The sequence below is a fragment of the Callithrix jacchus genome, chromosome 5, assembly GCF_049354715.1.
Source record: "Callithrix jacchus isolate 240 chromosome 5, calJac240_pri, whole genome shotgun sequence".
Classification (NCBI taxonomy): Eukaryota; Metazoa; Chordata; class Mammalia; order Primates; family Cebidae; genus Callithrix; species Callithrix jacchus.
Window position 1 is genome coordinate 75,340,427 of NC_133506.1, and position 22,377 is coordinate 75,362,803.

At 47.7% G+C, this 22,377-nt stretch overlaps 1 protein-coding gene and 1 long non-coding RNA gene across 5 annotated transcripts in view; one reads left to right on the forward strand and one right to left on the reverse strand.

The window, feature by feature from the left end:
* LOC144582576 (uncharacterized) overlaps positions 1-22,377 on the forward strand; it is a 124,832-nt gene that overhangs the window by 73,024 nt on the left and 29,431 nt on the right. For 2 of the 3 annotated variants that reach the window (XR_013535574.1, XR_013535576.1), the window contains exons 3-4: positions 3,569-3,666; positions 6,206-6,325. This is a non-coding gene — a long non-coding RNA (uncharacterized LOC144582576). Of the gene's footprint in view, positions 1-3,568; positions 3,667-6,205; positions 6,326-9,616; positions 9,760-22,377 lie in introns of all 3 variants that reach the window. The other variant, XR_013535575.1, reaches the window with a different exon arrangement.
* The window catches only part of PIK3R6 (phosphoinositide-3-kinase regulatory subunit 6), a 61,088-nt gene that overhangs the window by 25,104 nt on the left and 13,607 nt on the right, over positions 1-22,377 (reverse strand). Inside the window, exons 2-11 of one of the 2 annotated variants that reach the window (XM_035300016.3) lie at positions 19,479-19,580; positions 10,669-10,752; positions 9,633-9,724; positions 8,892-8,960; positions 7,913-8,045; positions 7,669-7,738; positions 6,396-6,579; positions 4,390-4,546; positions 1,175-1,261; positions 288-711 (exon numbers count right to left, since the gene is read on the reverse strand). In XM_035300016.3, coding sequence (XP_035155907.3) covers positions 288-711; positions 1,175-1,261; positions 4,390-4,546; positions 6,396-6,579; positions 7,669-7,738; positions 7,913-8,045; positions 8,892-8,960; positions 9,633-9,724; positions 10,669-10,752; positions 19,479-19,491 — 1,313 coding nt within the window. In that variant the 5' untranslated portion in view covers positions 19,492-19,580. Of the gene's footprint in view, positions 1-287; positions 712-1,174; positions 1,262-4,389; positions 4,547-6,395; positions 6,580-7,668; positions 8,046-8,891; positions 8,961-9,632; positions 9,725-10,668; positions 10,753-19,478; positions 19,581-22,377 lie in introns of both variants that reach the window. The other variant, XM_078373030.1, reaches the window with a different exon arrangement.

The window sequence follows — 22,377 nt, forward strand, 5'->3', positions numbered from 1 at the left end:
TTAGGCAATCTGTGTCATCTTTCTGAGCCTCTGCTTTCTCATCTATAAAATGGGTACAGTAATGTCTCCCTCGAAGGCTGGTGAGGGTTCACAGAGCTAATGAACATAAAGCAGTGATTGGGTGCTCTGTGATGGCTGCACAGCACTGCACAGCATCCTTCTCCATCCCACCCTGGCCTCTGCCTCCTGACCCTCTCTTGGCATCCTGTGATCCTTCACCAGCCCATGCAAGGCCCACCTGTGCCCTGACCAGCGCCCACTCCCCAACCCTCACCTCAGGGTCCCACCTGAGTCTGTGGTAGGCCTGGGCCAGGCGCCCCAGCATTCTGTCGTCTCCCAGCACAAGTACCCGGGCTGTATGCAGCCGAGAGACACCGGGTAGCACTTCCCCATCCCCGCCAGGCCTGCCTGTTCTCCGGTGCAGCCCTGGGGGCCCGTCCCAGCTGCCAGGCATCAAGAAGTCCAGGGGCCACACACGCTTCTTAATGCCTCCTTTGCGCTGTAGCCCAGCTCGCTCCATCTCGGGGCTGCTGGGTGCAGGTAGCTCATCAGCCCCCAGGGGAAGGTCCCGCTCGATGCCACTGTCAGTGGACAGCATAGACACCCGGGCCAACTCCCGGTCTGGCCGGAGGCCCTGCAGATCCAAGACCTCCAAGTCAGTACTGAGGCGCAGCTGGGATCTTGGGTGGAGGAAGAGCACCAGTTCCTTCCCTGGGATGGGGGATTAAGGGCGGTGAGGACATGTGAGGCTGGCAGGCTACATTCCTGATTTCAGCCAGTCTTCCTCAGAGGATACACACATACCGAAACACAGACACACACACAGACACATGAGGACACACATCCACACTTACATGCACACAGATACATACACACATCTACAGACACAGACACACATGCAAACATAGACACGTGCACCCACACACACAGATACACATGCACACATAGACACACGCACACATACACACAGACAGATGCATACACACATCTATAGACACGTAGACACACACATGTACACACAGACACACATGAACACACAGATAATACACATTACACACGCGGATACACATGCACACACACATACACAGAGACACAGACACACACACATGCATGCATATATACACATGGACACAGACATATACCACTGTTTCCAGCCAGCTGCATGGGCACGTACAGAGCTGCTCCTCGCCAGTCCACAGGTGGAAGGTAATAGAGGGGCTGGGCAGGGGAATGCTTGGTGGCCGCTCTTGGACAGGATCACCTGCAGAAAGGAGCAGGCTATGGAGGCCATGGAGGAGAGGGTTGTGGGAGCCTCCTCTGCCCTCCCTACCCTGCCCAGCTCCTATGAAGGTTCTTAGAAGGGTGGCAGGGACTCTCTCCTTCACATCTGGTCTGCCTTTCCATTTCTGCCACCACCTGCCTGTCCAGGGCCCAACAGTGCAGCTGTCCCCTTCCTGTCCAACAATGCTGAGCAGCTATGTTTCCTACAAACCTAGCTCAGCCCTTAGGGGTCTTTAGAAACCAGCTCACAAGGCCTTTTCTAACCTATTCTCCTATGCTAGCCACAGCTTCAGCCCTGTGCAACCACCAGACTGGCTTTCACAATATTGTTTTCTTTTTTTCTTCTTTTTTGAAACGGAGTCTTGCTCTGTCTCCCAGGCTGGAGTGCAATGGTCAATCTCAGCTCACTGCAACCTCCGCCTCCCGAGTTCAAGCAATTCTCCTGAACCTGGGAGGCAGAGGGTTCAGCCTCCAGAATAGCTGGTATTACAGTCACTTGCTACCAAACCCAGCTAATTTTTGTATTTTTTAGTAGAGACCGGGTTTTGCTATGTTGGCCAGGCTGGTCTCAAACTCCTCACCTCAGGTGATCCACTCACCTTAGCCTCCCAAAGTGCTGGGATTACAGGTGTGAGCCACCATGACCAGCCTCCCGCTGTTCTTAAAATGCCCTGCCTACAACCAGACAAGGCAGAAAAGACCTCAGCCCTTCTCAGGGCTGCTTCCAATATCTTGTATGCACTAGACACTCAATTAACATTTGCTGCTGTCGGTGATGCTAAAGAGACCTCATCAGCAAAGTCTGGGGGCAGCAGGAACCCTGGGTAGTCCAGGGAGGAGACCGAAGCCAGCCTGTCTTCCTGCTCCTCTTTCTAGAATCTTTTCTGACCACTCCAGAGACCCATGGTGGTCATTCCCTCTGAGTAAACTTTGTCTGCACACTGAACCTCACATGTGGTCTTAGGATTTGGCTCTGTATTCCCATTTCATTTCTATGTTGCTGTGGCCCCTCCTTCATGAGGCTGCAAGCTTCTTAGGGGAGAACAGCTGGTGTTCACTGAGCACCTACTACTGCCTGCCAGGCCTTGTTCTACTCACCTGGCACACACTGTAATCATTTCTCTGGATCCTGCCAATGGCCCTGGTGACAGGTGACATTTTTCTCCTCAGTTTACAGGGAGGAGCCAGGACATGAAGAGGTTGAAAACTGGCCCAAGGTCACATAGTAAACAGCAGAGTGAAGACTTGAGCAGCTTAGCTCTAGAGTCTCTGCTCTTACTTACAACACTGTGCTTATAACCACTGCTCCGTACTGCCCCCTACAGCCAGGGGCTTGATGGGGGTGCTGCCTGGTCATTAAGATGCACAGGGCTTAGCCAGGTGTGGTGGCGCGTGCCTGTGGTCCCAGCCATTCAGAAGGCTGAGGTGGGAGGATTGCTTGAGCCCAGGAGGTCAAGGCTGCAGTGAGCCATTATCGAGCTACTGCACTCCAGCCTGGATGACAGAGTGAGATCCAATCTCACAACAAAACAAAATAAAACAAAAATGCACAGGGCAGGTCGGGCAGGAGTCAGGTATCCCTGGATGTGGCTTGGGGGCAGCCCAGATGGTCTTGCCTGATCCAGGCAATCACTGGTGAATGTCAGCAAGGGGCCATAGAGGAGCAAAGGCAGATTTGCCCCAGAGTTTGTCCCAGCTTCTAGAGAAGCGGGGAGCAGCCTTTTCCATGTGGGACTGGAGGCAGTGTAGAATGTTAAAGCGAAAGAGTAGAACACTGTGAAGATGGAGTCTTTAGGCAGTTTTTATCCTGCCCACCTCACCCAACTTCTGTGGCCTCCACCCAACCTGGGCTGCCAAGTTCAAACCCAAGTCCTGGCCCACTAACCTCTTCCAGTGGATTCCAGTCCTTAACCCCATGCCTTATGCAGTGGCGTGATCATGGCTCACTGCAGCCTTGACCTCCTGGGCACAATTACAGGTGCACAATCAGTGACCATGCATATCTGGGACATGCAGGCTGACACATTCCATGATATTTTGGGTGACCATGAAACAGGACCCAAATCAGAACCACCCTACAACAGCCAGCAAACTATTTGGGATGTTTCTCTAGTCTATTTCAGATGTCCGCATCTACATGGGGTTTGTGTCAGGGTAGGCATTATCTTACCTATATAACGCCTTGCATAAAATAAGGCAATATCTTATAAATGTGCAAATAGGAAGTGTGAGGAATAAAAATCTATGATACCAGATATAAACAATGTTGACTCCTCTGCTCTTTTAGATGCTCTGGTCTTTGTATGATCAACTCTTTTGATTACTACAGCAGAGTGGTGAACTAGACAGCCTGGCTTTGCTACTTACTGCCTTGGGTGATCTTGGGTAAGATATTTAACCTCTTTCTAACTCAGTTTCATCTGCTATAAAGTGGGGATAATAATCGTTTCTATCTCATAAGTTGCCTTTGAGGTTTCATGGATTTAATACAGTATAGGCAATATATTTAAATATATATAAACTGATTAGAACAGCAGCTGGGGTATATATAGTAGGGGCTCTGGGGGTGTCAGCTGTTATCATGACTAAATTACCAGCCTTTTTTTTTTTTTTTTTTTTTTGAGACAGAGTCTCACTCTGTCACCCAGGCTAGGGTACAGAGGTGCTATCTTGGCTCACTGCAACCTATGCCTCCTGGGTTCAAGTGATGCTCCTGCCTCAGCCTCCCAAGTAGCTGAGATTACAGGTGCCCACCACCACTCCCGGCTGATTTTTTTTTTTCATTTTTAGTAGAGACGGGGTTAGGCTGGTCTTGAACCACCATGTTGGTTAGGCTGGTCTTGAACTCCTGACCTCAGGTAATCCACTTGCCTCAGCCTCCCAAAGTGTTGGGATTACCGGCGTGAGCCACTGCACCCAGCCTAATTACCTGCCTTCTTAGTCCTGGTCCTGACAAATCCCTGGGCTGTCCCCAGTCCTCAGGCTCTTAGGAGTTGGCCAAGCACACAGACAGAGGCAGGTCCAGCGCTGCTCTCTGGTGCCCCCTTCGGTGCAGTGAGCTACCCCTGCGGGGCCCTTAGCAGGGTCCCCCATCATCTCGTCGCTTACCGCAGCAGTGCCCCGCTGTTGGCCCCAGCAGCGAGCAGTAAATCTCCTCCAGCCTCTCCACGTGTCCTGCCCGGCTTGGGCTGGCCTCGCTGGCCATCTGTTCCACGGCAGCCACCACGGCATGGAAATAGTGCTCCAGGGTGCCGGGGGAGCTGGTCTGTTGGGGAGGGGTGTCAGAGCCTGGGTCTTGGCCCAGCGCCTACAAACCCTAGCTCCTAAGCCAAGTCTGAAGGGCTCTGGTAGCCCAAGGTGACACCTCCCTGCTTTCCCTGGGGGACTGGCAGGAGCTTCCCCCAAAGGCTTCTGGATCTCACATCCAGGGCCCCAAGCCTGCCTGCACGTGGGGGGTCCCCTCTGCCTCTCATACCCTATTATGGGGAGACTGCAGGTCTGTAACATCTGTTACCCAGAGGGGCAGAGGTGGCCGCTGACGCCCACCGACTGAAAGTGTCACCCAGCACTTGGATCACCACTAGACTCAACTTCAGGAAGGCAGAGAGTTTTGTCTGTTTTTTTCACAGCTGCATCTCTAGCACTTAGTATAGCTTACTGCACGAGGTTTGTTCTAGGAGCTGGGATACAGCAGCAAACAAAATGGACCAAAATTTGGGGGCCAGGGATGGTGGCTCACGCCTGTTATCCCAGCACTTTGGGAGGCCAAGGAGGGTAGATCACCTGAGGTGATCTACAAAAATTAGCCAGGTGTGGTGGGGTGTGCCTATAATCCCAGCTACTCAGGAGGTTGAGGCAGGAGAATCGCTTGAACCCAGGAGGTGGAGGATGCAGTGAGCTGAGATCACTCCATTGCACTCCAGCCCGGGTGAGATAGTGAGACTCCATCTCAGAAAAAAAAATGGGAGCTCCTATTATAGTATGTATATGACAGAAAGAGCAGGCAATCAACAAGATAAGAAAAACTTATGGTATAATAAATAACAACAATAGCACCAAAGACAAAATAAAGCAGAGAGGGAGGATGTGGAATTTGAGGGAGGGACTAAATTATTTAGATTTTGTCATCTGGGAAGTCTCCCTGAGAAAGTGACTTTTAAGGAAGGACTTAAAGGAAGCAAAAGAGTGAGCCACGCAGGTATCCAAGAGAACATTCCAAGCACAGGGAGCAGCACGCGCAAAGGTCCTGGGTGCAAGTGTCAGGCCTGCGCATGTTGGGAGAAAAATGAGGAGCTTGTATAGCTGGAGCAGAGGAGATGAAAGGGAAAGTTAGGAGACAGGCCAGAGAGAAAATGAAGAGAGGTGGGGACAGGTCAAGGCCCTCAAGATGAGGTTCTTGGAGACAGTTGATTTTGGTTTTTAGAGATGGGGTGTCTCTCTGTTGCCCAGGCTAGAGTGCAATCAAAGCTCACTGCAGCCTTGAACTTGGCTCAAGTGATCCTCTTGCCTTCTGAGTAGCTGGGACAACAAACACATGTCACTACACCTGGCTTTTTAAAAATTATCATGTATAGAAATGGGGTTTTCCTATGTTGCCCAGGCTGGTCTCAAACTCCTGGCCTCAAGCAATCCTCCTACCTTGCCCTCTCAACTACCTGGGATTATAGGCATGGGCCACCACACCAGGCTCTTATAGGTCATTGCAGTGACTGGGTTTGAATCCAAGTGAGATGATGTAGTAGCCACTGTTGTGGTGACACAGATTCCTGCTTTTGGGACTGAGACACTCATTCACACTGCTGCTAGGAATTCTGACATTGCCTTATATCTTCTTCTTATTATTATTTTGAAACGTAGTCTCGCTCTATCACTCAGGCTGGAGTGCAGTGGCACGATCTTGGCTTACTGCAACCTCTACTTCCAGGGTTCAAAGATTCTCCTGCGTCAGCCTCTACAGCTATGAGCCACCGTGCCCAGCCAAAATGTATTCATTTTTGATTTGGGGAAAAATGTGATGTGAAACAGAAGAAGGAGGAAGAGCAAGGTGAGTGACTGGTATGGGTATGCAGGCACCAGGGCTGGACCTGACAAGGGGCTACAGGCAGGGCCATTACCTGCAGCTTCCTGTGCAGAGCGCCTGCATGGCAGGCCTCCCCCAGAGCCGCCTGCAGGGCATGGGAGACCACGTGGCGCATGCAGGCCTCCGGCGTCTGTTGCACCTGGGCTGCCTCGATCTCCAGTAGCAGAGCGCTGCACACAGCGGCAGACACCAGCTCAGGATCCACAAAGACGAACACTCTGAGGGCAGAGGCAGAGGGGAGGGGTGGGATTGATAGTAACTAATGGGACAGGGGCCACCAAATGGGCACGCTCAGAGCTGTGCAGCATCCCCAAGTAATTTAATTCTGCTAAAAAGAGGAGTCTTCAATTCAGAAGTCTCTAGAGGGGATGACAATAGGGAGTGGTGAGGACTGTGACAAATAAGAGCGTGCACAGCTCTTCTTGAGGGGCAGCTCTAATCCACTGTCCACAGAGGAAAGCAGGCCTAGTCCCGTGTCTAGGAAAGTTCTAGCCTCAATTCTGCTCCCTCTCTCAGCATCCTGGCCCAGTGACCAGGTCACCTTCTAGGAGGGACCCTAAATCCTTCCTGCCAGAACTGGAGCTCTGAACCCTGAGGGAATCCCGCCTTCTCTCATCACCCTTATCACACCAGAGAACTGACCTCCCCTACTCCCTCCTCGTCTTCCATGATGTCTCCCCACCTCTCCCATGCTAAGACCTCTGGGTGCCCTGGGCTTCCACGCATCCTTCATGAACACAGCACCTCACACCCAAAGCTCAAGCTGTGCCTTTCAAAGCCAAGTTAGTGGAGGTGCCTGCAGAAAAGGGAGGTGCCACTCCCAATTTCATCACCCCTCTCCCCAACAGGAGCAGGGGACACTTCCTCAGTCTTGTCTAAGGGGCTGGGCATCCCCCATGGAAGCCCTCAGGCTTCATTGTGCAGTTGCACCTGAGCCCCTCCGCTCTGGCTATTCTGGAGTCTCCTCCAGCCGCCTGGCTGGAAGGGTGCTGGATCATGGCCAAGGGCAGGATGGAGGTGGATCAGAGCTCCAGAGTGGCCACAAGGCCATGTCCATGTTCTGCATGTGAGCAGGGTAGCTTCGAATCCAACCTGAGAAGAAAGACCTATCCTGCTGTCAGTGGTATCCAGAATACAATATGGCGCGCCAACCTTGAATTGCAAACGCACTCCACTGCTGGACAAATGTTATGGCTGGGGAGGTCTGCTTAATCCAGCCTCCTCCTTTGTCCTCCTGCCAGAGAGGAGTCACTAAAGCCATGGAATTTTAGGAGGCTGAAGGTAGTAGTTTTTCTGGGGCCACTCACCTCTCTTGGTAGGGATATGGTTCATTCATCAAGTTCTGTTCGGCAATGACCATCCTTTGGTACAGTGTCCCTGCAAACCAGATCACTTTGGTCAACCAGCCCCCAAGTCTCTGATTCCCATTCTCCACCTTCTTACAAAAAGTGTGGAGGCTTTTGAGCTCCCTGGTATCCTGGAGAAAAAGGTAAGACCTTGGGCAGTGTTGGAGGTGTAGCGTGGGAGATAAAGATGCACAGTGGCTCTTACCTGGGACGGCCGTCTCCGTTTTCAGTCTTGTTGCACAGTCCAAGGCAACTGTACAGTAGGGGGTGGGCAGGGTCAGCAATCTTGTGCAAAAGGCATAGGTTCTCTGGTAGAGCTCCTCTGTGATTCCTGTGGCCTGAATGAGAGTGGGGAAGGAGGGAGAGGTGAAGGGTCCTGTGGGAGTTTCTGGGGAGGGGCTTAGAAGAATGGGTAGAAGGTCAGACCTGACAGCCAGACCTGGGCTCACACTCTCTCCCAAACCCACACCTTCCAGCCTCTTCCTCAGTACCTGTAAGACATCCCTTTTTCTCCCCGCTCCAACTTACTAAGATAAAAATTCATTGCAGCAAGTTCTGCAAGCAAATCAACTCCAACCACCCTCGCCACCCTTCTGCTCCATCAGAGAAGCATATTACTGTGGTCCTCCAGGCTCAAAACCTTGGAGGCACTTCTTCAGCCTCCTTTGCTCATCCTTACATCCCACAGGCCTGAGATGCTCTGCAGTACCCTAGAGTCTGCCCTCCCCACCTCAGTGTGCCCTCTGCCTCTGCCGGAGCCAAGCCACATCTTGACCATGGACTCTCCAGCAACCTCAGACTTGCCCTTCCTGCCTTCCTTCACCACCACTCCCACCCCTGCAACAATACCCAGCTCCCAATGACTTTTCCTGAGACAGTAACCACGTCTGTATTGTGTCTCTTCTCTATGTAGGGATCAGTAATGTCTCCTGTTGCACTGCACACATGAGCAAGCCCAAAGACCTCATCCTGCCATTCAAGGCCACTGTCTCTTCAGAGTTATCTCTCCACATAGGAGGGAAAGGGGGCGGCTAGTGCTTAGAAGCCAGTTTAGGGCAGGCAGTCCAAGGGATTTTCTAGGCTCATCCTGGCAGAGACTGACTGCCCTCTAAGGAGAAAGGACAGTGTCCGGCTCAGCCACATGCAGGTCACCACTACCACCTTGACCTCAGCCCCCAGCTCACCTTGGTAAGCACGTACATTACAGTGTGCAGCAAGGGAATGATGACATGCCGGAGATCCTCACTTTCTGCCTGGAAAACAGGAGATCACATGACAGGTATTGGGCTGGGGGACTCCCCACTCCTAGCAGGAGGTAGTCTAGGCTGGGGGTGGGCAGGAGATGGGATGAAAGGTAGCCAGGAGGAGAGCAAAGGGCCATTGTCTGCTCTGGATAGAGAGGAGGGAGGGGAAGGCAGGTGTGGGAGCCCCTCAGGGAGGGTGTGGGAGCATGAGGGGCCTCAGAGAGCTCTGCAGGGGAGGGGCCAAATTCCATCAGGGAAGGAGCTGCAGCAAAGCAATAAACAAGCCCCAGCTTGGAGCGCAGTGTTTCCCAAACAGTCGCAAGCAGAACATTGGGTAGTGTGGAGGATAATCTATGTGGTCCCAGGATAATTTTGAGACATGTCAATAGTCATATATTTATGTTTATAGGTACCTTTTGTTTCTGACAAGTGATATAGGTTTTCCTTTTGTGGTTGTGTTATGGTGCTTCTTTTTGAAAGATGTTTATTCAAGTAAAACAGTGGGAATCGATGTAAAGAAAATATTGCTTATGTAAAAGTACAGGAGGGAGACGCATATGGTAAAAATCATGCAGGCGACCAAAGCTTGGGAGACACAGAGCTGCCAGGACTGAGTCCCTGCCCAACTGGCCCCTCTCTTCCTTTCATCTCTGTTTTTCTCCCAGATGTCCAGGAACTCACCTTCTCCAGTTCTCTGAGCAGAATGCGGACCAGTGCAGGGCTCTTACTAGGATCTCGCTCGACCTTCTTGTGCAGGGACCACCTCCACATGCCTGGGCCAGGAGAAAGGGGAGCCCAGCATGGCCAGGTGGGCAGGGGGCTCTTAGAGGAGACCCCTCTGAGTAGGACCCTGAGCCCTAGAGCCTCAGCTGCAGCTCTGACCAGCTGCAGGTCTGACTCCACCACCAGTACTTGATCCAGGTGTGCCTACGTGGGCTCCTTCCATGGGGGGAGTTCTGATCTGCAGCCCTTGTTGGACAGTGAGCTTCCAGGGAAGAAATGAGGGCAGGTGGGATGCAAGTGGGGGCAGGTGACATGCAAGATGTCATGTGGCACAGAGCAGCAGTGCTTGCAGGTGTGTCCCCAGCCACATTCTGGAAGTCCTGCAGGCCTGGAGTGCCAAGAGGAATTAGGTTTGGAAGTGGACCTAAGAAAGGTGGTTAAGAAAGAGGGTGGCAGGTGGGGCGTGGTGGCTTGTGCCTGTAATCCCAGCACTTTGGGAGGCAGAGGCAGCTAGATCACTTGAAGTCAGGAGTTCAAGACCAGCCTGGCAAACATGGCGAAGCACAGTCTCTACTAAAAACACAAAAATTAGCTGGGTGTGGTGGCACACACCTGTAATCCCAGCTACTCAGGAGGCTGAGGCAGGAGAATCACTTGGACCCGGGAGGCAGAGTCTGCGGTGAGCCAAGTTTGTGCCACTACACTCCAGCCTGGGTGACCGAATGAGACTCCATTTCTAAAACAAACAAAAAGGGGTGAAAGAGGGTGGCAGATCCTCTGTGCTCTGTGGCAGTTGCCGGGAGGGCTGAACTAGGGAGCAAAGACGTCTTCTCAGTCCTTTAGGCTCTTGGTATTTCCAGCAGGAAAGAGGTTATGCTAGAAGACCCTTGCCTCATGAGCTCCAGGCTGGGGCCCTTTCCTGGTTGTATGTGTGGAGCTGGCTGGGGTGGGGTGGAGGTCAAGGGGAGCAGCTCTGCCACTAGCTAGCTCTTACCTTGGTTGCTCTGCAGGGCAGGGGCCTGGGTGCTTAGCTCACGGAGCACAGCCTGCACGCTCCTCTGGAGGTCCAGCTCCACATCTGGGCAGTGGTAGGGGTGGGAGGAAACTCAATCCACTGAGCCTCACCCTGGTCCCACCTCCATTCCTCCCGAGAATGTCTTTAGCCACTTCTCTGAGCCTCAAGAGGTGCCTGAAGTAATCGACTTAGAGTTTGCAGCCAGGGCTGGAATATAGCCTTTCCTTCCATGTTTCTGTATTCTTTGTAAAACCAGCATTTCCCCAAGTGCAGTGTGTGTACCGTTGGTGCTGTGCAGGACAATTTTAGGTGGTTTACAGACACCTTAGAATCTGAAGAGTTATGCATTTATTTTAATGCATGTTAGAAAATACATACATATATATATAAACTATTAGGTTGGTGCAAAAGTCATTGCAGTTTTTGCCATTATTTTTAATAGTTCCTCAATCCATGCAAGAAGCTAAAACTTATTTGATTTATTTATTTATTTTCCGAATCCTACAGAACCCTGTCTTTTCTGGTAGTCTCCCACACAAGTATAAATCTAAAATCTTAAAGTCCACTTAAAGGAATGTATCAGTTACATACCAGGACAAGTGGTAACAAAGACTCTCTCCTTGACCAGACCTTCCTCAGGCTCCTCTTAGCCTTCTTCTTGATTAGGCCTCAACCTTGGCTCCTGTCCTGTCTTTGGCCTGCCCATCCCAGTTTTAGCAAGAATCCTGCCAGATGAGTTTAGGTTGGAATCCATCACCATTGATATCTGCTGAAGCCCTTCATCCCTCACCTTTGATATAAAAGAATTTGACCCACATCAGCCTGGCATGGTGGCTCATGCCTGTAATCCCAGCACTTTGGGAGGCCGAGGTGGGTGGATCATGAGGTCAAGAGATGGAGACCATCCTGGCCAACATGGTGAAACCCCATCTCTACTAAAAATACAAAAATTAGCTGGACGTGGTGGCAGGCACCTGTAGTCCCGGCTACTTGGGATACTGAGGCAGGAGAATCACTTGAACCTGTGAGGTGGAGGTGGCAGTGAGTCGAGATCAAGCCACAGCACTCTAGCCTGGCAACAGAATGAGACTCCATCTCAAAAACAAAACAAAACAAAAAAGAACTTGACCCTCCTCTAGCAAGAATCCTGTTAGCTCAGTTTAGCAAGAATATCCCGACCCTTGATGTCTCCTCTTAGGAATTTTCCATCCACTGATCCCCTCACTCTGCCCCTGGGCCCCAAATCACCAACTGGCTTTTCCTTATTCCAAGTTGAGACTACTCTCTCTTTCCTACGGCAATAGTCTTGGATAAGTCTTCCTTACCATTTTAGTAAGTGTCGGAATAAATTTTTCTTTACCATGGAAAAAAAAAAAAACCAGAAAAGTGGTACAAGAATAAGCACCTGACATTTGGGAATTGTGGTAACTGTGAGAATGTACCTTGCTGATCTCCCGCTGTGATGGACCCAGGTCTGCAGCCACTGTGCTGTTGCTGTGGTTTGGATATTTGATCCTCCAAATCTCATGTTGAAATTTGGTCCCCAGTGTTGGAGGTGGGGCCTAATGGGAAGTGTTTGGGTTATGGAGGTGGATGCCTCATGAATGCTATCCTCGCAGTAGTGAATTCTTGTTCTATTCGTTTCCCTGAGAACTGGTTGTTAAAAAGAGCCTGGCACCTTCCCCCTCCCCTTGCTTCCTCTCTCAGCATGTGATCTGCCCACCTTGCTCCCCTTCCACCAGGAGTGGAAGCTTCCTGAGCCCCTTATCAGAAGCAGAGGCTGGAACCCTGCTTCTTGTACAGAACAGCAAGCCAAATAACCTCTTTTATTTCTTTTTTTTTTTTTTTAATTGAGACGGAGTTTCGCTCTTGTTAGCCAGGCTGGAGTGCAATGGCGTGATCTCGGCTCACCGCAACCTCCGCCTCCTGGGTTCAGGCAATTCTCCTGCCTTAGCCTCCTGAGTAGGTGGGATTACAGGCATGTGCCACCATGCCCAGCTAATTTTTTGTATTTTGAGTAGAGATGGAGTTTCACCATGTTGACCAGGATGGTCTCGATCTCTTGACCTTGTGATCCACCCGCCTCGGCCTCCCAAAGTGCTGGGATTACAGGCATGAGCCACCGCGCCCGGCCCTCTTTTCTTTCTAAATTACCCAGCTGCGGGTTTTTTTTTTCTTTTGAGACAGACTCTCATTTTATCACCCAGGCTAGAGTGTAATGGCATGGTCTCTGCTCATTGCAACCTCTGCCTCTGGGTTCAAATGATTCTCCTGCCTCAGCCTCCAAAGTAGCTGGGACTACAGGCGCCTGCTGCCACGCCTAACTAATTTTTTTTTTTTGTATTTTTAGTAGATGTGGGGTTTCACTATGTTGACCAGGCTGGTCCCAAACTTCTGACCTTGTGATCTGCCTGCCTCAGCCCCCCAAAGTGCTGGGATTACAGGTGTGAGCCACTGCACCTGGCAGGTATTCTTTTATATTATAGCAATGCAAACAGACTAAGACAGCTGTGAAATCCGTCACTTTCTGCTGAGCCATACTTCCCAGCCAATACAGAGTACAGCAGGGGTTCTAAAGCAGGTCCCTCCCCAAGAGACACTCAAGCTTCTCCAATTGCCCTGCTGAGCTCTTCTTGGACTCTCATCAGTCCAAGGCATTTCCACTGACCTTCCTTTTCTCCTTCATTTGGAGTCAAATTTGCACCAGGGTCTGACAGCTGCTTCCCCAGATCCCTCTCCATTTCTATCACACAAGTGTATCACCAAATAAATCCTTGAAATTGGTATCTGTTTCTTGGCAGAGCCAGACTGAGATAGGAAGTATAGAAAACACTCCTCACACAATAAATCCCTCTTTGCAATTAGCTCCCACTAAGAATTTGCCATTATAGGTGAGTGTGGATTCTCTAGTTGTCAGAAAACACAAACCGTGTGCTGCAAGGGTTCCTCTTTGGCTTGGCTATCAGAAAGCTTACAGTCAGATTTGGGGCCCAGCCTCAAAAATTAGCTCCTCTCAAGTGACAGAGATCTCTTTTGGGCTCCTTTTTGGTGCTCCTGCTTTCTGTTCTATTTAATCTATATCTGAATTGCCTCAGATTCCTTTGGAAGTAAGTAGAATGGTGATAACAAATTTAAAAATCAGCAGATTGCAGTCCAAGAGTTAAACACTCTTTTAGGCCAAGCCACCATATATGTTGGTGTTCATGGTCTGGCCCTTCCTCAGACCCATGCAAAGCCCATGGGGGCCACATTCTTGAAGCCCCCACTTTCTTCCTGGCTCTCACATGTACCCTGTGGGACACTTGTCCCTGGCAAGCCTGATCCTGAATCTTCTCCAGGCTGAGAGTGGACAGGGTGTTATAGCTGCATCTAAGTATCCGATCCCTCTGCTGGGCAGAGGAGCATCTCCCCAAACTGTCAAGGAAATCATTTAGCTTGGCAAGAAGGTTGGTCATGTCTTTCCTCCATCTATGCATTTCCTCCTTGCATGAAGATTTAATGAGTCAATGCAGAATGAGTTATTAAAAAATTAGCTGATGCTAAGTCTTCTTTCTTTTTCCTCCCTCCCTTTCTCTCTCCCTCCCTTCCTTCCTTCTCTTTCTTTTCTCTCTTCTGCCCTATACTGCACAGAAAGACTGAAACTGACAAATGTGATTTCCTCGCTTTCCCTTCATCAGAAGTGCAGCCAAGCCTTTGTCTTCTGAGCCCCAGGTCCCCTTGCTTTGCAAGGGAAGTTGGGTTTTTATGTTTCACAGAAAAATAGAGAGGTTGCCAGTAGCCCTGGGAGGCCACTTCAAATAAATTTTGTTTTTGAATATCTGGGTAGCTAAAACAAACTCTCAGGCTTGGGTCCACATCTGGCTTGCTGTGTGTTTTGTTTGGGCTTGTATCATGTGTCTTAAAAACAAAAAACAATGAATTAGCTGCTAACATTGACAAGTCAGGAGATTTTGCCTAACAGTTTGGGTTTCTGGCATCTCTTGAAAATCTGGCAATCTATTATCTTGAACACCGGGCCTGCATTCTTCTCACATGTGACAACCATAGCGGGTGGAATCACACAGCTTCTCTAGGTCTTTGCAGTTCCCCATGCCTCGGTTTAACTCATTTACATCCTCTGCTTGAATTTGAGGTTCACCACTTGAATTTGAGGTTCATGGCAAGCTGATTGAGCCAATCAAGATGGATTGTCTAAAAGGTGCAGAGGAAGGCTGATACTTTTAAAGAGGAGAGTGGTCCAGCCCAGGGGTGGAGGCTGGATTCCCTAAGACTGTGAGGGCACAAGGGATATATAGGGCTCCAGGGAATGAGGAAAATCAGACCTGCTGGGACAGAGCTTACCAGTAGTGGCAAAGATCAGATGAGGACGGCTAAACACTGAACCCTGTGCCTCTGATACCACAGCAAAGGTCTACCTAGCCATCTTCACTAGAGCATGAGAATGTCCCCCAAAGCAGGCTCTATCTCCCTCTGGACCTTGCAAGCCTGGGCAAGCAGTTCTGGTAGCTGCAGCCATCGTGGACTGGAGACCACAGCCTTTTCCCACTACCCAGACTTTATAAACCCTGAGCTTCTCACAAACTCCCACGAGGGGGAAGCACTCCAAGAGAATGATGCTAGAATTCATCCTAACCTTGGAAAATGAGAGGTTGAAGCTGGTTTTCATTTGATTAAATGAAAGAAAGAAATGGGATATTTCCTGTGTCTCAAGTGACTCAGCATTGGTCATATATGATATGCAGGTCTAACATCCTTGATGACTCCAAACAGTCAATTAGATAAATGGCATCCATTATTATGATCCTCCTCTCCATTCAGGAATGTGAGATATTACTAATTAGGTATTATTATTAATTTTTTATTTAAAATAAATTTTAACTTTTAGGTTCAGGAGTTACATACACAGGTTTGTTACCTGGGTATACTAATTGATACTGAGGTTTGTAGTATGGATGATCACATCACCTAGGTACTGTGAGGAGTATTATTACTAGTAATAATTGTCAATTTTTGTTTTTGTTGCAACTGCTTTTGAGAACTTAGTCATAAATTATTTCCCAAGGTCGATGTATAGAATGGTGTTTCCTAGGATTTGTATAGTTTGAGGTCTTACATTTAAATCTTTAATCTATCTTGAGTTAATTTTGGTATATGGGGAAGGGTAGTGGTTCAGTTTCATTCTTCTGCATATGGCTAGCCAGTTATCCCAGCACTGTTTATTGAATAAAGGGTCCTTTCCCCATTGCTTATTTTTGCCAACTTTTTTAAAGATCAGATGGCTGCAGGTATGTACCTTTATTTCTGAGTTCTCTATTCTGTTCCATTGTTTATATGCCTACTTTTATACTCGTACCATGCTGTTTTGGTTACTGTGGCCTTATAGTATAGTTTGAAGTTAGGTAATGTGATGCCTCCAGCTTGGTTCTTTTTACTTAGGATTGCTTTGGCTATTCAGGCCCTTTTTTGGTTTCATATGAATTTTAGAATAGTTTTTTTCTACTTCTGTGAAAAATGATATTGGTAGTTTGATAAGAAATAGCACTGAATCTGTAGATTGCTTTGGGCAGTATGGACATTTTAACAATATTGATTCTTCCATTTCATGAGCATTGGAATGGTTTTCCATTTGTTCATGTCATCTATAATTTCTTTTTAGCAGTGTTTTGTAGCTCTTCTTGTGAAGATCTTTCACCTCCTTGAATACCTAACATTTAAACAGCACTTGAAAAGTGTACACACAGAGTCTTCCACAAATGTGGCAAGGTGATGCTATGTGCTTACCAAACCAAGTTCATTTTTGTCACCTAGAGACAGTAAGACTACATTTCCCAAACTCCCCTGCAGTTAGAGAAAAGCTGCGTGACTACATTCTGGCCAATGGAATGTGGTGGAAGTGATGTAAGTCACTTGCAGGCCTGTGTTCCCTGCACTGTCCTCCATACTCCTCTTCATATTCCACAGCGACCTTGAGGGACACATGTTGAAGGTGATGGTGCCACAGGAGGGAATAAGTCTCAGTGCCTGCTTGAAGCCCACAATGGACTGTGGGGAGAGGGAGAATAAGCATGTGTTGTGTTAATCCTCTGACATTTGGGCCTGTTTGTTAAAGCAGCTACTATTCTCTGGCTGACTCATGGATATGCAAAGTGTTTTCCAATGTCTTATCTCACTTGATTCTGACAAGCACCCTGTGAGTTTGGCAGGACAAATACTGTTCTTCCTCTTTGATAGATTCCAGGCCTAGAGCCCTTACCTTTGTCACATATTGCCTCTCCAACCACAGAAAGTTACGCCTAGAGGGCCCCCAGTACACAGATGCACCTTTTCCAACCTACACCTGATTCTCCTTACCCCTATCCTGTATAAAGGCTCAGATTGTTGGAAAACCTTTGCAGTCTTACCCCTGTTTGCAGGCATGGCAAAATAACAATAGCCTTGGTGCCCCTGTATACCCCAAAATAAATATTTTACTTCTCAGGTACCTCTCTTCTTAACTGTAGGATGGGAGAATGCCAAGAGCTGTGGGAAGGTAGGGAGTGTTAAAAACAATCATAAGCCCAGCACTTTGGGAGCTGAGGCGGGTGCATCACGAGGTCAGGAGTTCGAGACCAGCCTGGCCAACATAGTGAAACCCCGCCTCTACTAAAAATACAAAAAATTAGCCAGGCCTGGTGGTTAGTGCCTGTAACCCCTGCTACTCGGGAGGCTGATACAGGAGAATCACTTGAACCTGGGAGGTGGAGGTTGCAGTGAGCCGAGATTGTGCCATTGCCTGGGCAACAAGAGTGAAAACTCTATCTCAAAAAAAAAAAAAAAATCATAATGTGAGAAGACATCTGGTAATGATGGGAGAACTCCCCTTCTGAGTTGCCAGAGCAATCATTCTAATTTGGGGATGTTTCCTTTTACTCATTGGATTTGGGAGTCATCTGCCGTACCTTTGGAGGGGGAAGTCAGTGGTTTCACCTGCCCAGTGTCCCTCCCAGCTCATTGCAGTCTTGGCGGGACTGTAACCCAGGTGCCCTACTTAGCTTTAGCCTTGGTGTGGGCACAGGACCAAGTTGTCCATGGACTGACATTCTCTGTCTCTGTTTCTCTCAGACAGCCTTGTGCAGAGAATGCCCAGGAGGGAAGGACACCTGGTGTGCCCTTCAAGGACATTGTCTATCTTTCTCTGTCCTGGTGGCAAGGCTGCCATCCCCTGCCCTTTCTGGCATCTGGTGCTTCAGCTTTTCCTTTGATGCTTGGCCACATTTTTTAAAAATTAAAATGGCCACATCAGTTTTTATTGCTTATATACAATACACCTCTTTTCCTAAAAGACAGCATTGGCACGTATTACTGTTATAAAATTAGTGCAAAGTAAGTTGGTTTCAAAATACCTTCATGTGTCAATTAACTACGAGGATATGTCCTGAGAAATATGTCTTGCGGCAATTTCATCATTGTATGACCACCATAGAGCGCACTTACAGAAACCTAGATAGCATAGCCTACTACACACCTAGGCTACAAACCAACACAGCATGTTACTGCACTAAGTACTGTAGGCAGTCGTAACATAGTGGTACTTGTGTGTCTAAATATATCTAAACATAGAAAAGCTACAGTAAAAATATGGTGCTCTCCTATGGGACCTCTGCTGTTTGTAAGGTTTGACGTTGACCAAAACATTGGCATTATGCAGTGCCTGACTGTATTTCAATTTTCATGGTGCTTCCCCATCCCAAGCCTCTCACCCCAAACCCCAGCTGGTTAAAGATCTCCCAGAATATTGTAACACCAGGATTCACTGGGGTTGCCTGACTTCGTGGAGCTGCTTCTGATTGGGTGAGGCTGTCTGAGGATGGATGGATGGATGGATGTCAAAAGAATTTATGTCACAGGAATATTAACAACTGAGATGCTGACCCTCCCTAGTGGTTGCCCTTCCCCTCCCCAGGGCAGGGATCTTTAGGGGAATTGGTGTCTCTGCTTGGTGGTCTAAGGTGTGATCTTTGGCTTTCCCGGTGACCATTAGATGATGCACATCTTGGTGGGGGCTGGTCATCTTTCCCTGTTGTCCCAAGTTGACATAGGGTGAAGAGTCCAGGCTTTGGAATCAGACAGACTAGGCTCCAGTTCTGGCCTCGCCACTTACTACCTGTGTGGCTTTGAGCAAATTATATAACCTCGTTGAGCCTCAGTTTCCCTTTCAGAAAAACGAGGCTAATCATAGTGCTGGCCCTACCTCACAGAATCCTTCTGGCATTTGTGTGAGGCAATCTGTCATGAAATCATTAAGCCCAGACGTAGGAGCTAGATTGCTGGGTTTCACTCCTGATTTGACCACTCAGTAGCTATGTGACTGGGGCAAAAGTACCTGCCCTTGGCATGCCTCGGAAGGGAAACCCCTTCTGTAAAATGAGAGTAATAATACCTATCATAGGAGATTAACAAAGACTAAATGAGTTAATATTTGTCAAGAGCTTTTATCCCTCCTCAATCCATTGTAAGTGCTATATAGGCTTTTGTTAAATAGTCACAAGTATTTGACAATAAATCTTGGCTATCCTTATCATCATTCCCATCATCAAGCTCAGTGTCCAGCAAGCAGCTGGGGCCTCATACAAGTGTGTAGATGTCCAACTCTCAAGATGATCTCACATTTAGACAGAATCTGAGTTGGGGTCTTGCAGCGTGTCTACGTGTAGGGTGTCCTGCCAGCTCTGGAGGTGTCCTCACTGATGAGAAAAGCCTTCCCCAATAGGTAGCAGGCTCGCTAGACCCCTTTCCCCCAACATACTGACCTGAGCTTTCCATGGTAGCCTGTGAGGTGTGGGAAGAGGATGTGGTTGTCTCAGGCAGCAGAATGGAAAACAAATTGGTTGTTTTTCTGCACAGAGGTGGTTCTGCAAAATAAGAGGCAGTTAATTAGTGAAAGCAGTGGGAAGGTGCAGAAAGCAGTGGAGAAGCCCCTAGGGGACCTAGGCTTCTAGCACACTGGAGAGAAGTCTACATGTATTTAAGAAAACTTATAGCCAGGTGCAATGGCTCATGTCTGTAATCCCAGCACTTTGGGAGGCTGAGGAGGGTGGATCATTGAAGTTGGGAGTTCAAGACCAGCCCCGTCTCAACTGAAAATACAAAAAATTAGCTGGGTATGGTGGTGGGTGCCTGTAATTCCAGCTACTTGGGAGGCTGAGGCAGGAGAATTGCCTGAATCTGAAAGGCAGAGGTTGCAGTGAGCTGAGATCACACCATTGCACTCCAGCCTGGGCAAAAGAGCAAGACTCCATTATAAAAAGAAGAAAGAAAGGGGAGAGAGAGAGATAGAGAGAGAGAGAGAGAGAAAAGAAAGAAAGAAAGGAAAGAAAGAAAGAAAGAAAGAAAGGGGGAGGGAGGGAGGGAGGAAAAGGAGGGAGGGAGAGAGGGAAACAAAATGAAACTTATATAATGCTTACTATGTGCCAGGCATCACTTTTCTAAGTGCTTAGGAAATACCAACTTTTTAATATTAATATTAAGCTTATGAGGCAGGTTCTCTCTCTCACTCCTCCCCAGTTCTACAGATGGGGATACTGAAACACAGAGAGGTTAAATAACTATTCAAAGTCAAATAGCTGGTAAGTAAGGAATGAGGACTTGACCTCAGACCATTTGGCTCTACAGCCCTGCCCTTAAGCATGACCTCTGGCTGCCCCACTGTGACCCCAGTGGAAGCTCCTCCCAGAGTCTGCTCCCCAGAGCAATAAACCCAATGACTAGAAAGCAGAGAAACTCCAAACAAATCCAAGAGCTTGTTTTTTGGAGAGCAAGCAAGCAAACAAACAAACATATAATTGGGAAAGCTAATCTAAAAAGAGATGACAAAGAGACAATATTAGAAATGATAAATGTCATATATATTTATTTACAGAAGAAAAGAAAACCTGAGTCTCCTGTGTCACACATGGTTTTCTAGGAAAAGAAAAATGACTCAAAAGGTTCTAGGAGTTAGAAAAACTGCTTATGTTAGTAACCGGTGAGGAAATAAAGGCAGTTGTCAAAGAACTAGCTCTGAGAAAGTGATGTCTGGCTCAGATGGTTCTTCTGATAGGTTTTTTCAAACCTACAAAGAAAATGTCTCTGTTATTTAATCTGCTCCAAAACATGGAAAAAGAAAGAAAGATTCTCAGTTTATTGGACAAAGCCAGCTTAACCTTAATACCAAGATCTAATAAAGGTAGTTAAAAAAAATAGATCACAGACTTCACACCCACTGGAATGAACATTTTATATATGTCGGGGGAAAATAAAGCCAGAAAACAACAAGCACGAGCAAGGATGTGGAGAAATTAGATTTGTTTGGAGTTCTCCTGCTTTCGAGTCATTGGGTTTCTTGCTCTGGGGTGCAGACTCTGGGAGGATGTGGTGCATTGCTGGGTGGGAATTCAAAATGGCGTCACTGCTGTGGAAAATGGCATGGCATGTTCCTCAAAAAGTCAAGCAAAGAATTATCACATGATCTAGCAATTTCACTTCTAGGTAACTACCCAAAAGAGTTGAAAACAGGAACTCAAACAGACATTTGCACACCAGTATTAATAGAAGCATTATTCAAAACAGCAAAATGGTAGAAGCAACTCAAATGTCCATCAGCAGAGAAGCAATGAATGGATAAAAAAATATGTTGTATACGTATAGTGGAAAGTTATTCAGCTTTAAAAAGGAACACATTTAGAGATATGCTACATCCTGGATGAACCTTGAAAACATTATGTTGTATGAAATAAGTCAGTCATAAAAGGACAAATATTGTGTGATACCACTTATGTGAGATACCTAGAATAGGCAAATTCACAGAGACAGAGACAGCAAGTATGACAGAAGTTACCAGGGACTGGGGAAGGGATGAAAGGAGAATTATTGTTTAATGGGTCTCTGTTTAGAATGATAGGAAAGTTCTGGAAATGGATAGCGGTAATGGTTACACAGCATTGTGAATGTACTTATGCCACTGAATTATATACTTAAAAATGGTTAAGATGTTATATTATCTATGTTTTACCAAAATAGCAAAATAGACCATGCTCACCTATAAATATTGATATAACATTGAAAAATAGTTATCAACTGGCTGGGCGTGGTGGCTCATACCTGTAATCCCAGCACTTTGGGAGGCTGAGGCAGGAGAATCGCTTGAACCCGGGAGGCAGAGGTTGCAGTGAGTTGAGATCACGCCACTGCACTCCAGCCTGGGTAACAGAGTGAGACTTCATCTCAAAAAAAAAAAAAAATTGGATATCAATTGAATTCAGCAATGTATTGTAATTCTAATGTATTACAATTTCAGCCTACTGATAATCATAGAAATACATATTAAAATGAGAGTGGCAAAGAGTATGCCAAAAGATAATGACATTCAGTATTGGCAAGGATAGGATATGAGAAAATTTCCAGTCATACATAGTTGGTGAGAAGAGAAATTAGTGTAGCTTTTCTCAGGGATTGCTGGACAATAAGTATCAAAATTCAAAGTGTTCATACTTGTTTGTCCAAGCAATTCTACCTGTAGAAACCTATCTGAAGGAAATATTGGACAAATGGATAAAAGGTATGTGCAACAATATTCATTAAAACATTGTTAACAATAGAGAAGGTAGAGAAGGCCAGGTGCGGTGGCTGACACCTGTAATCCCAGCACTTTTGGAGGCTGAGGCAGGCAGA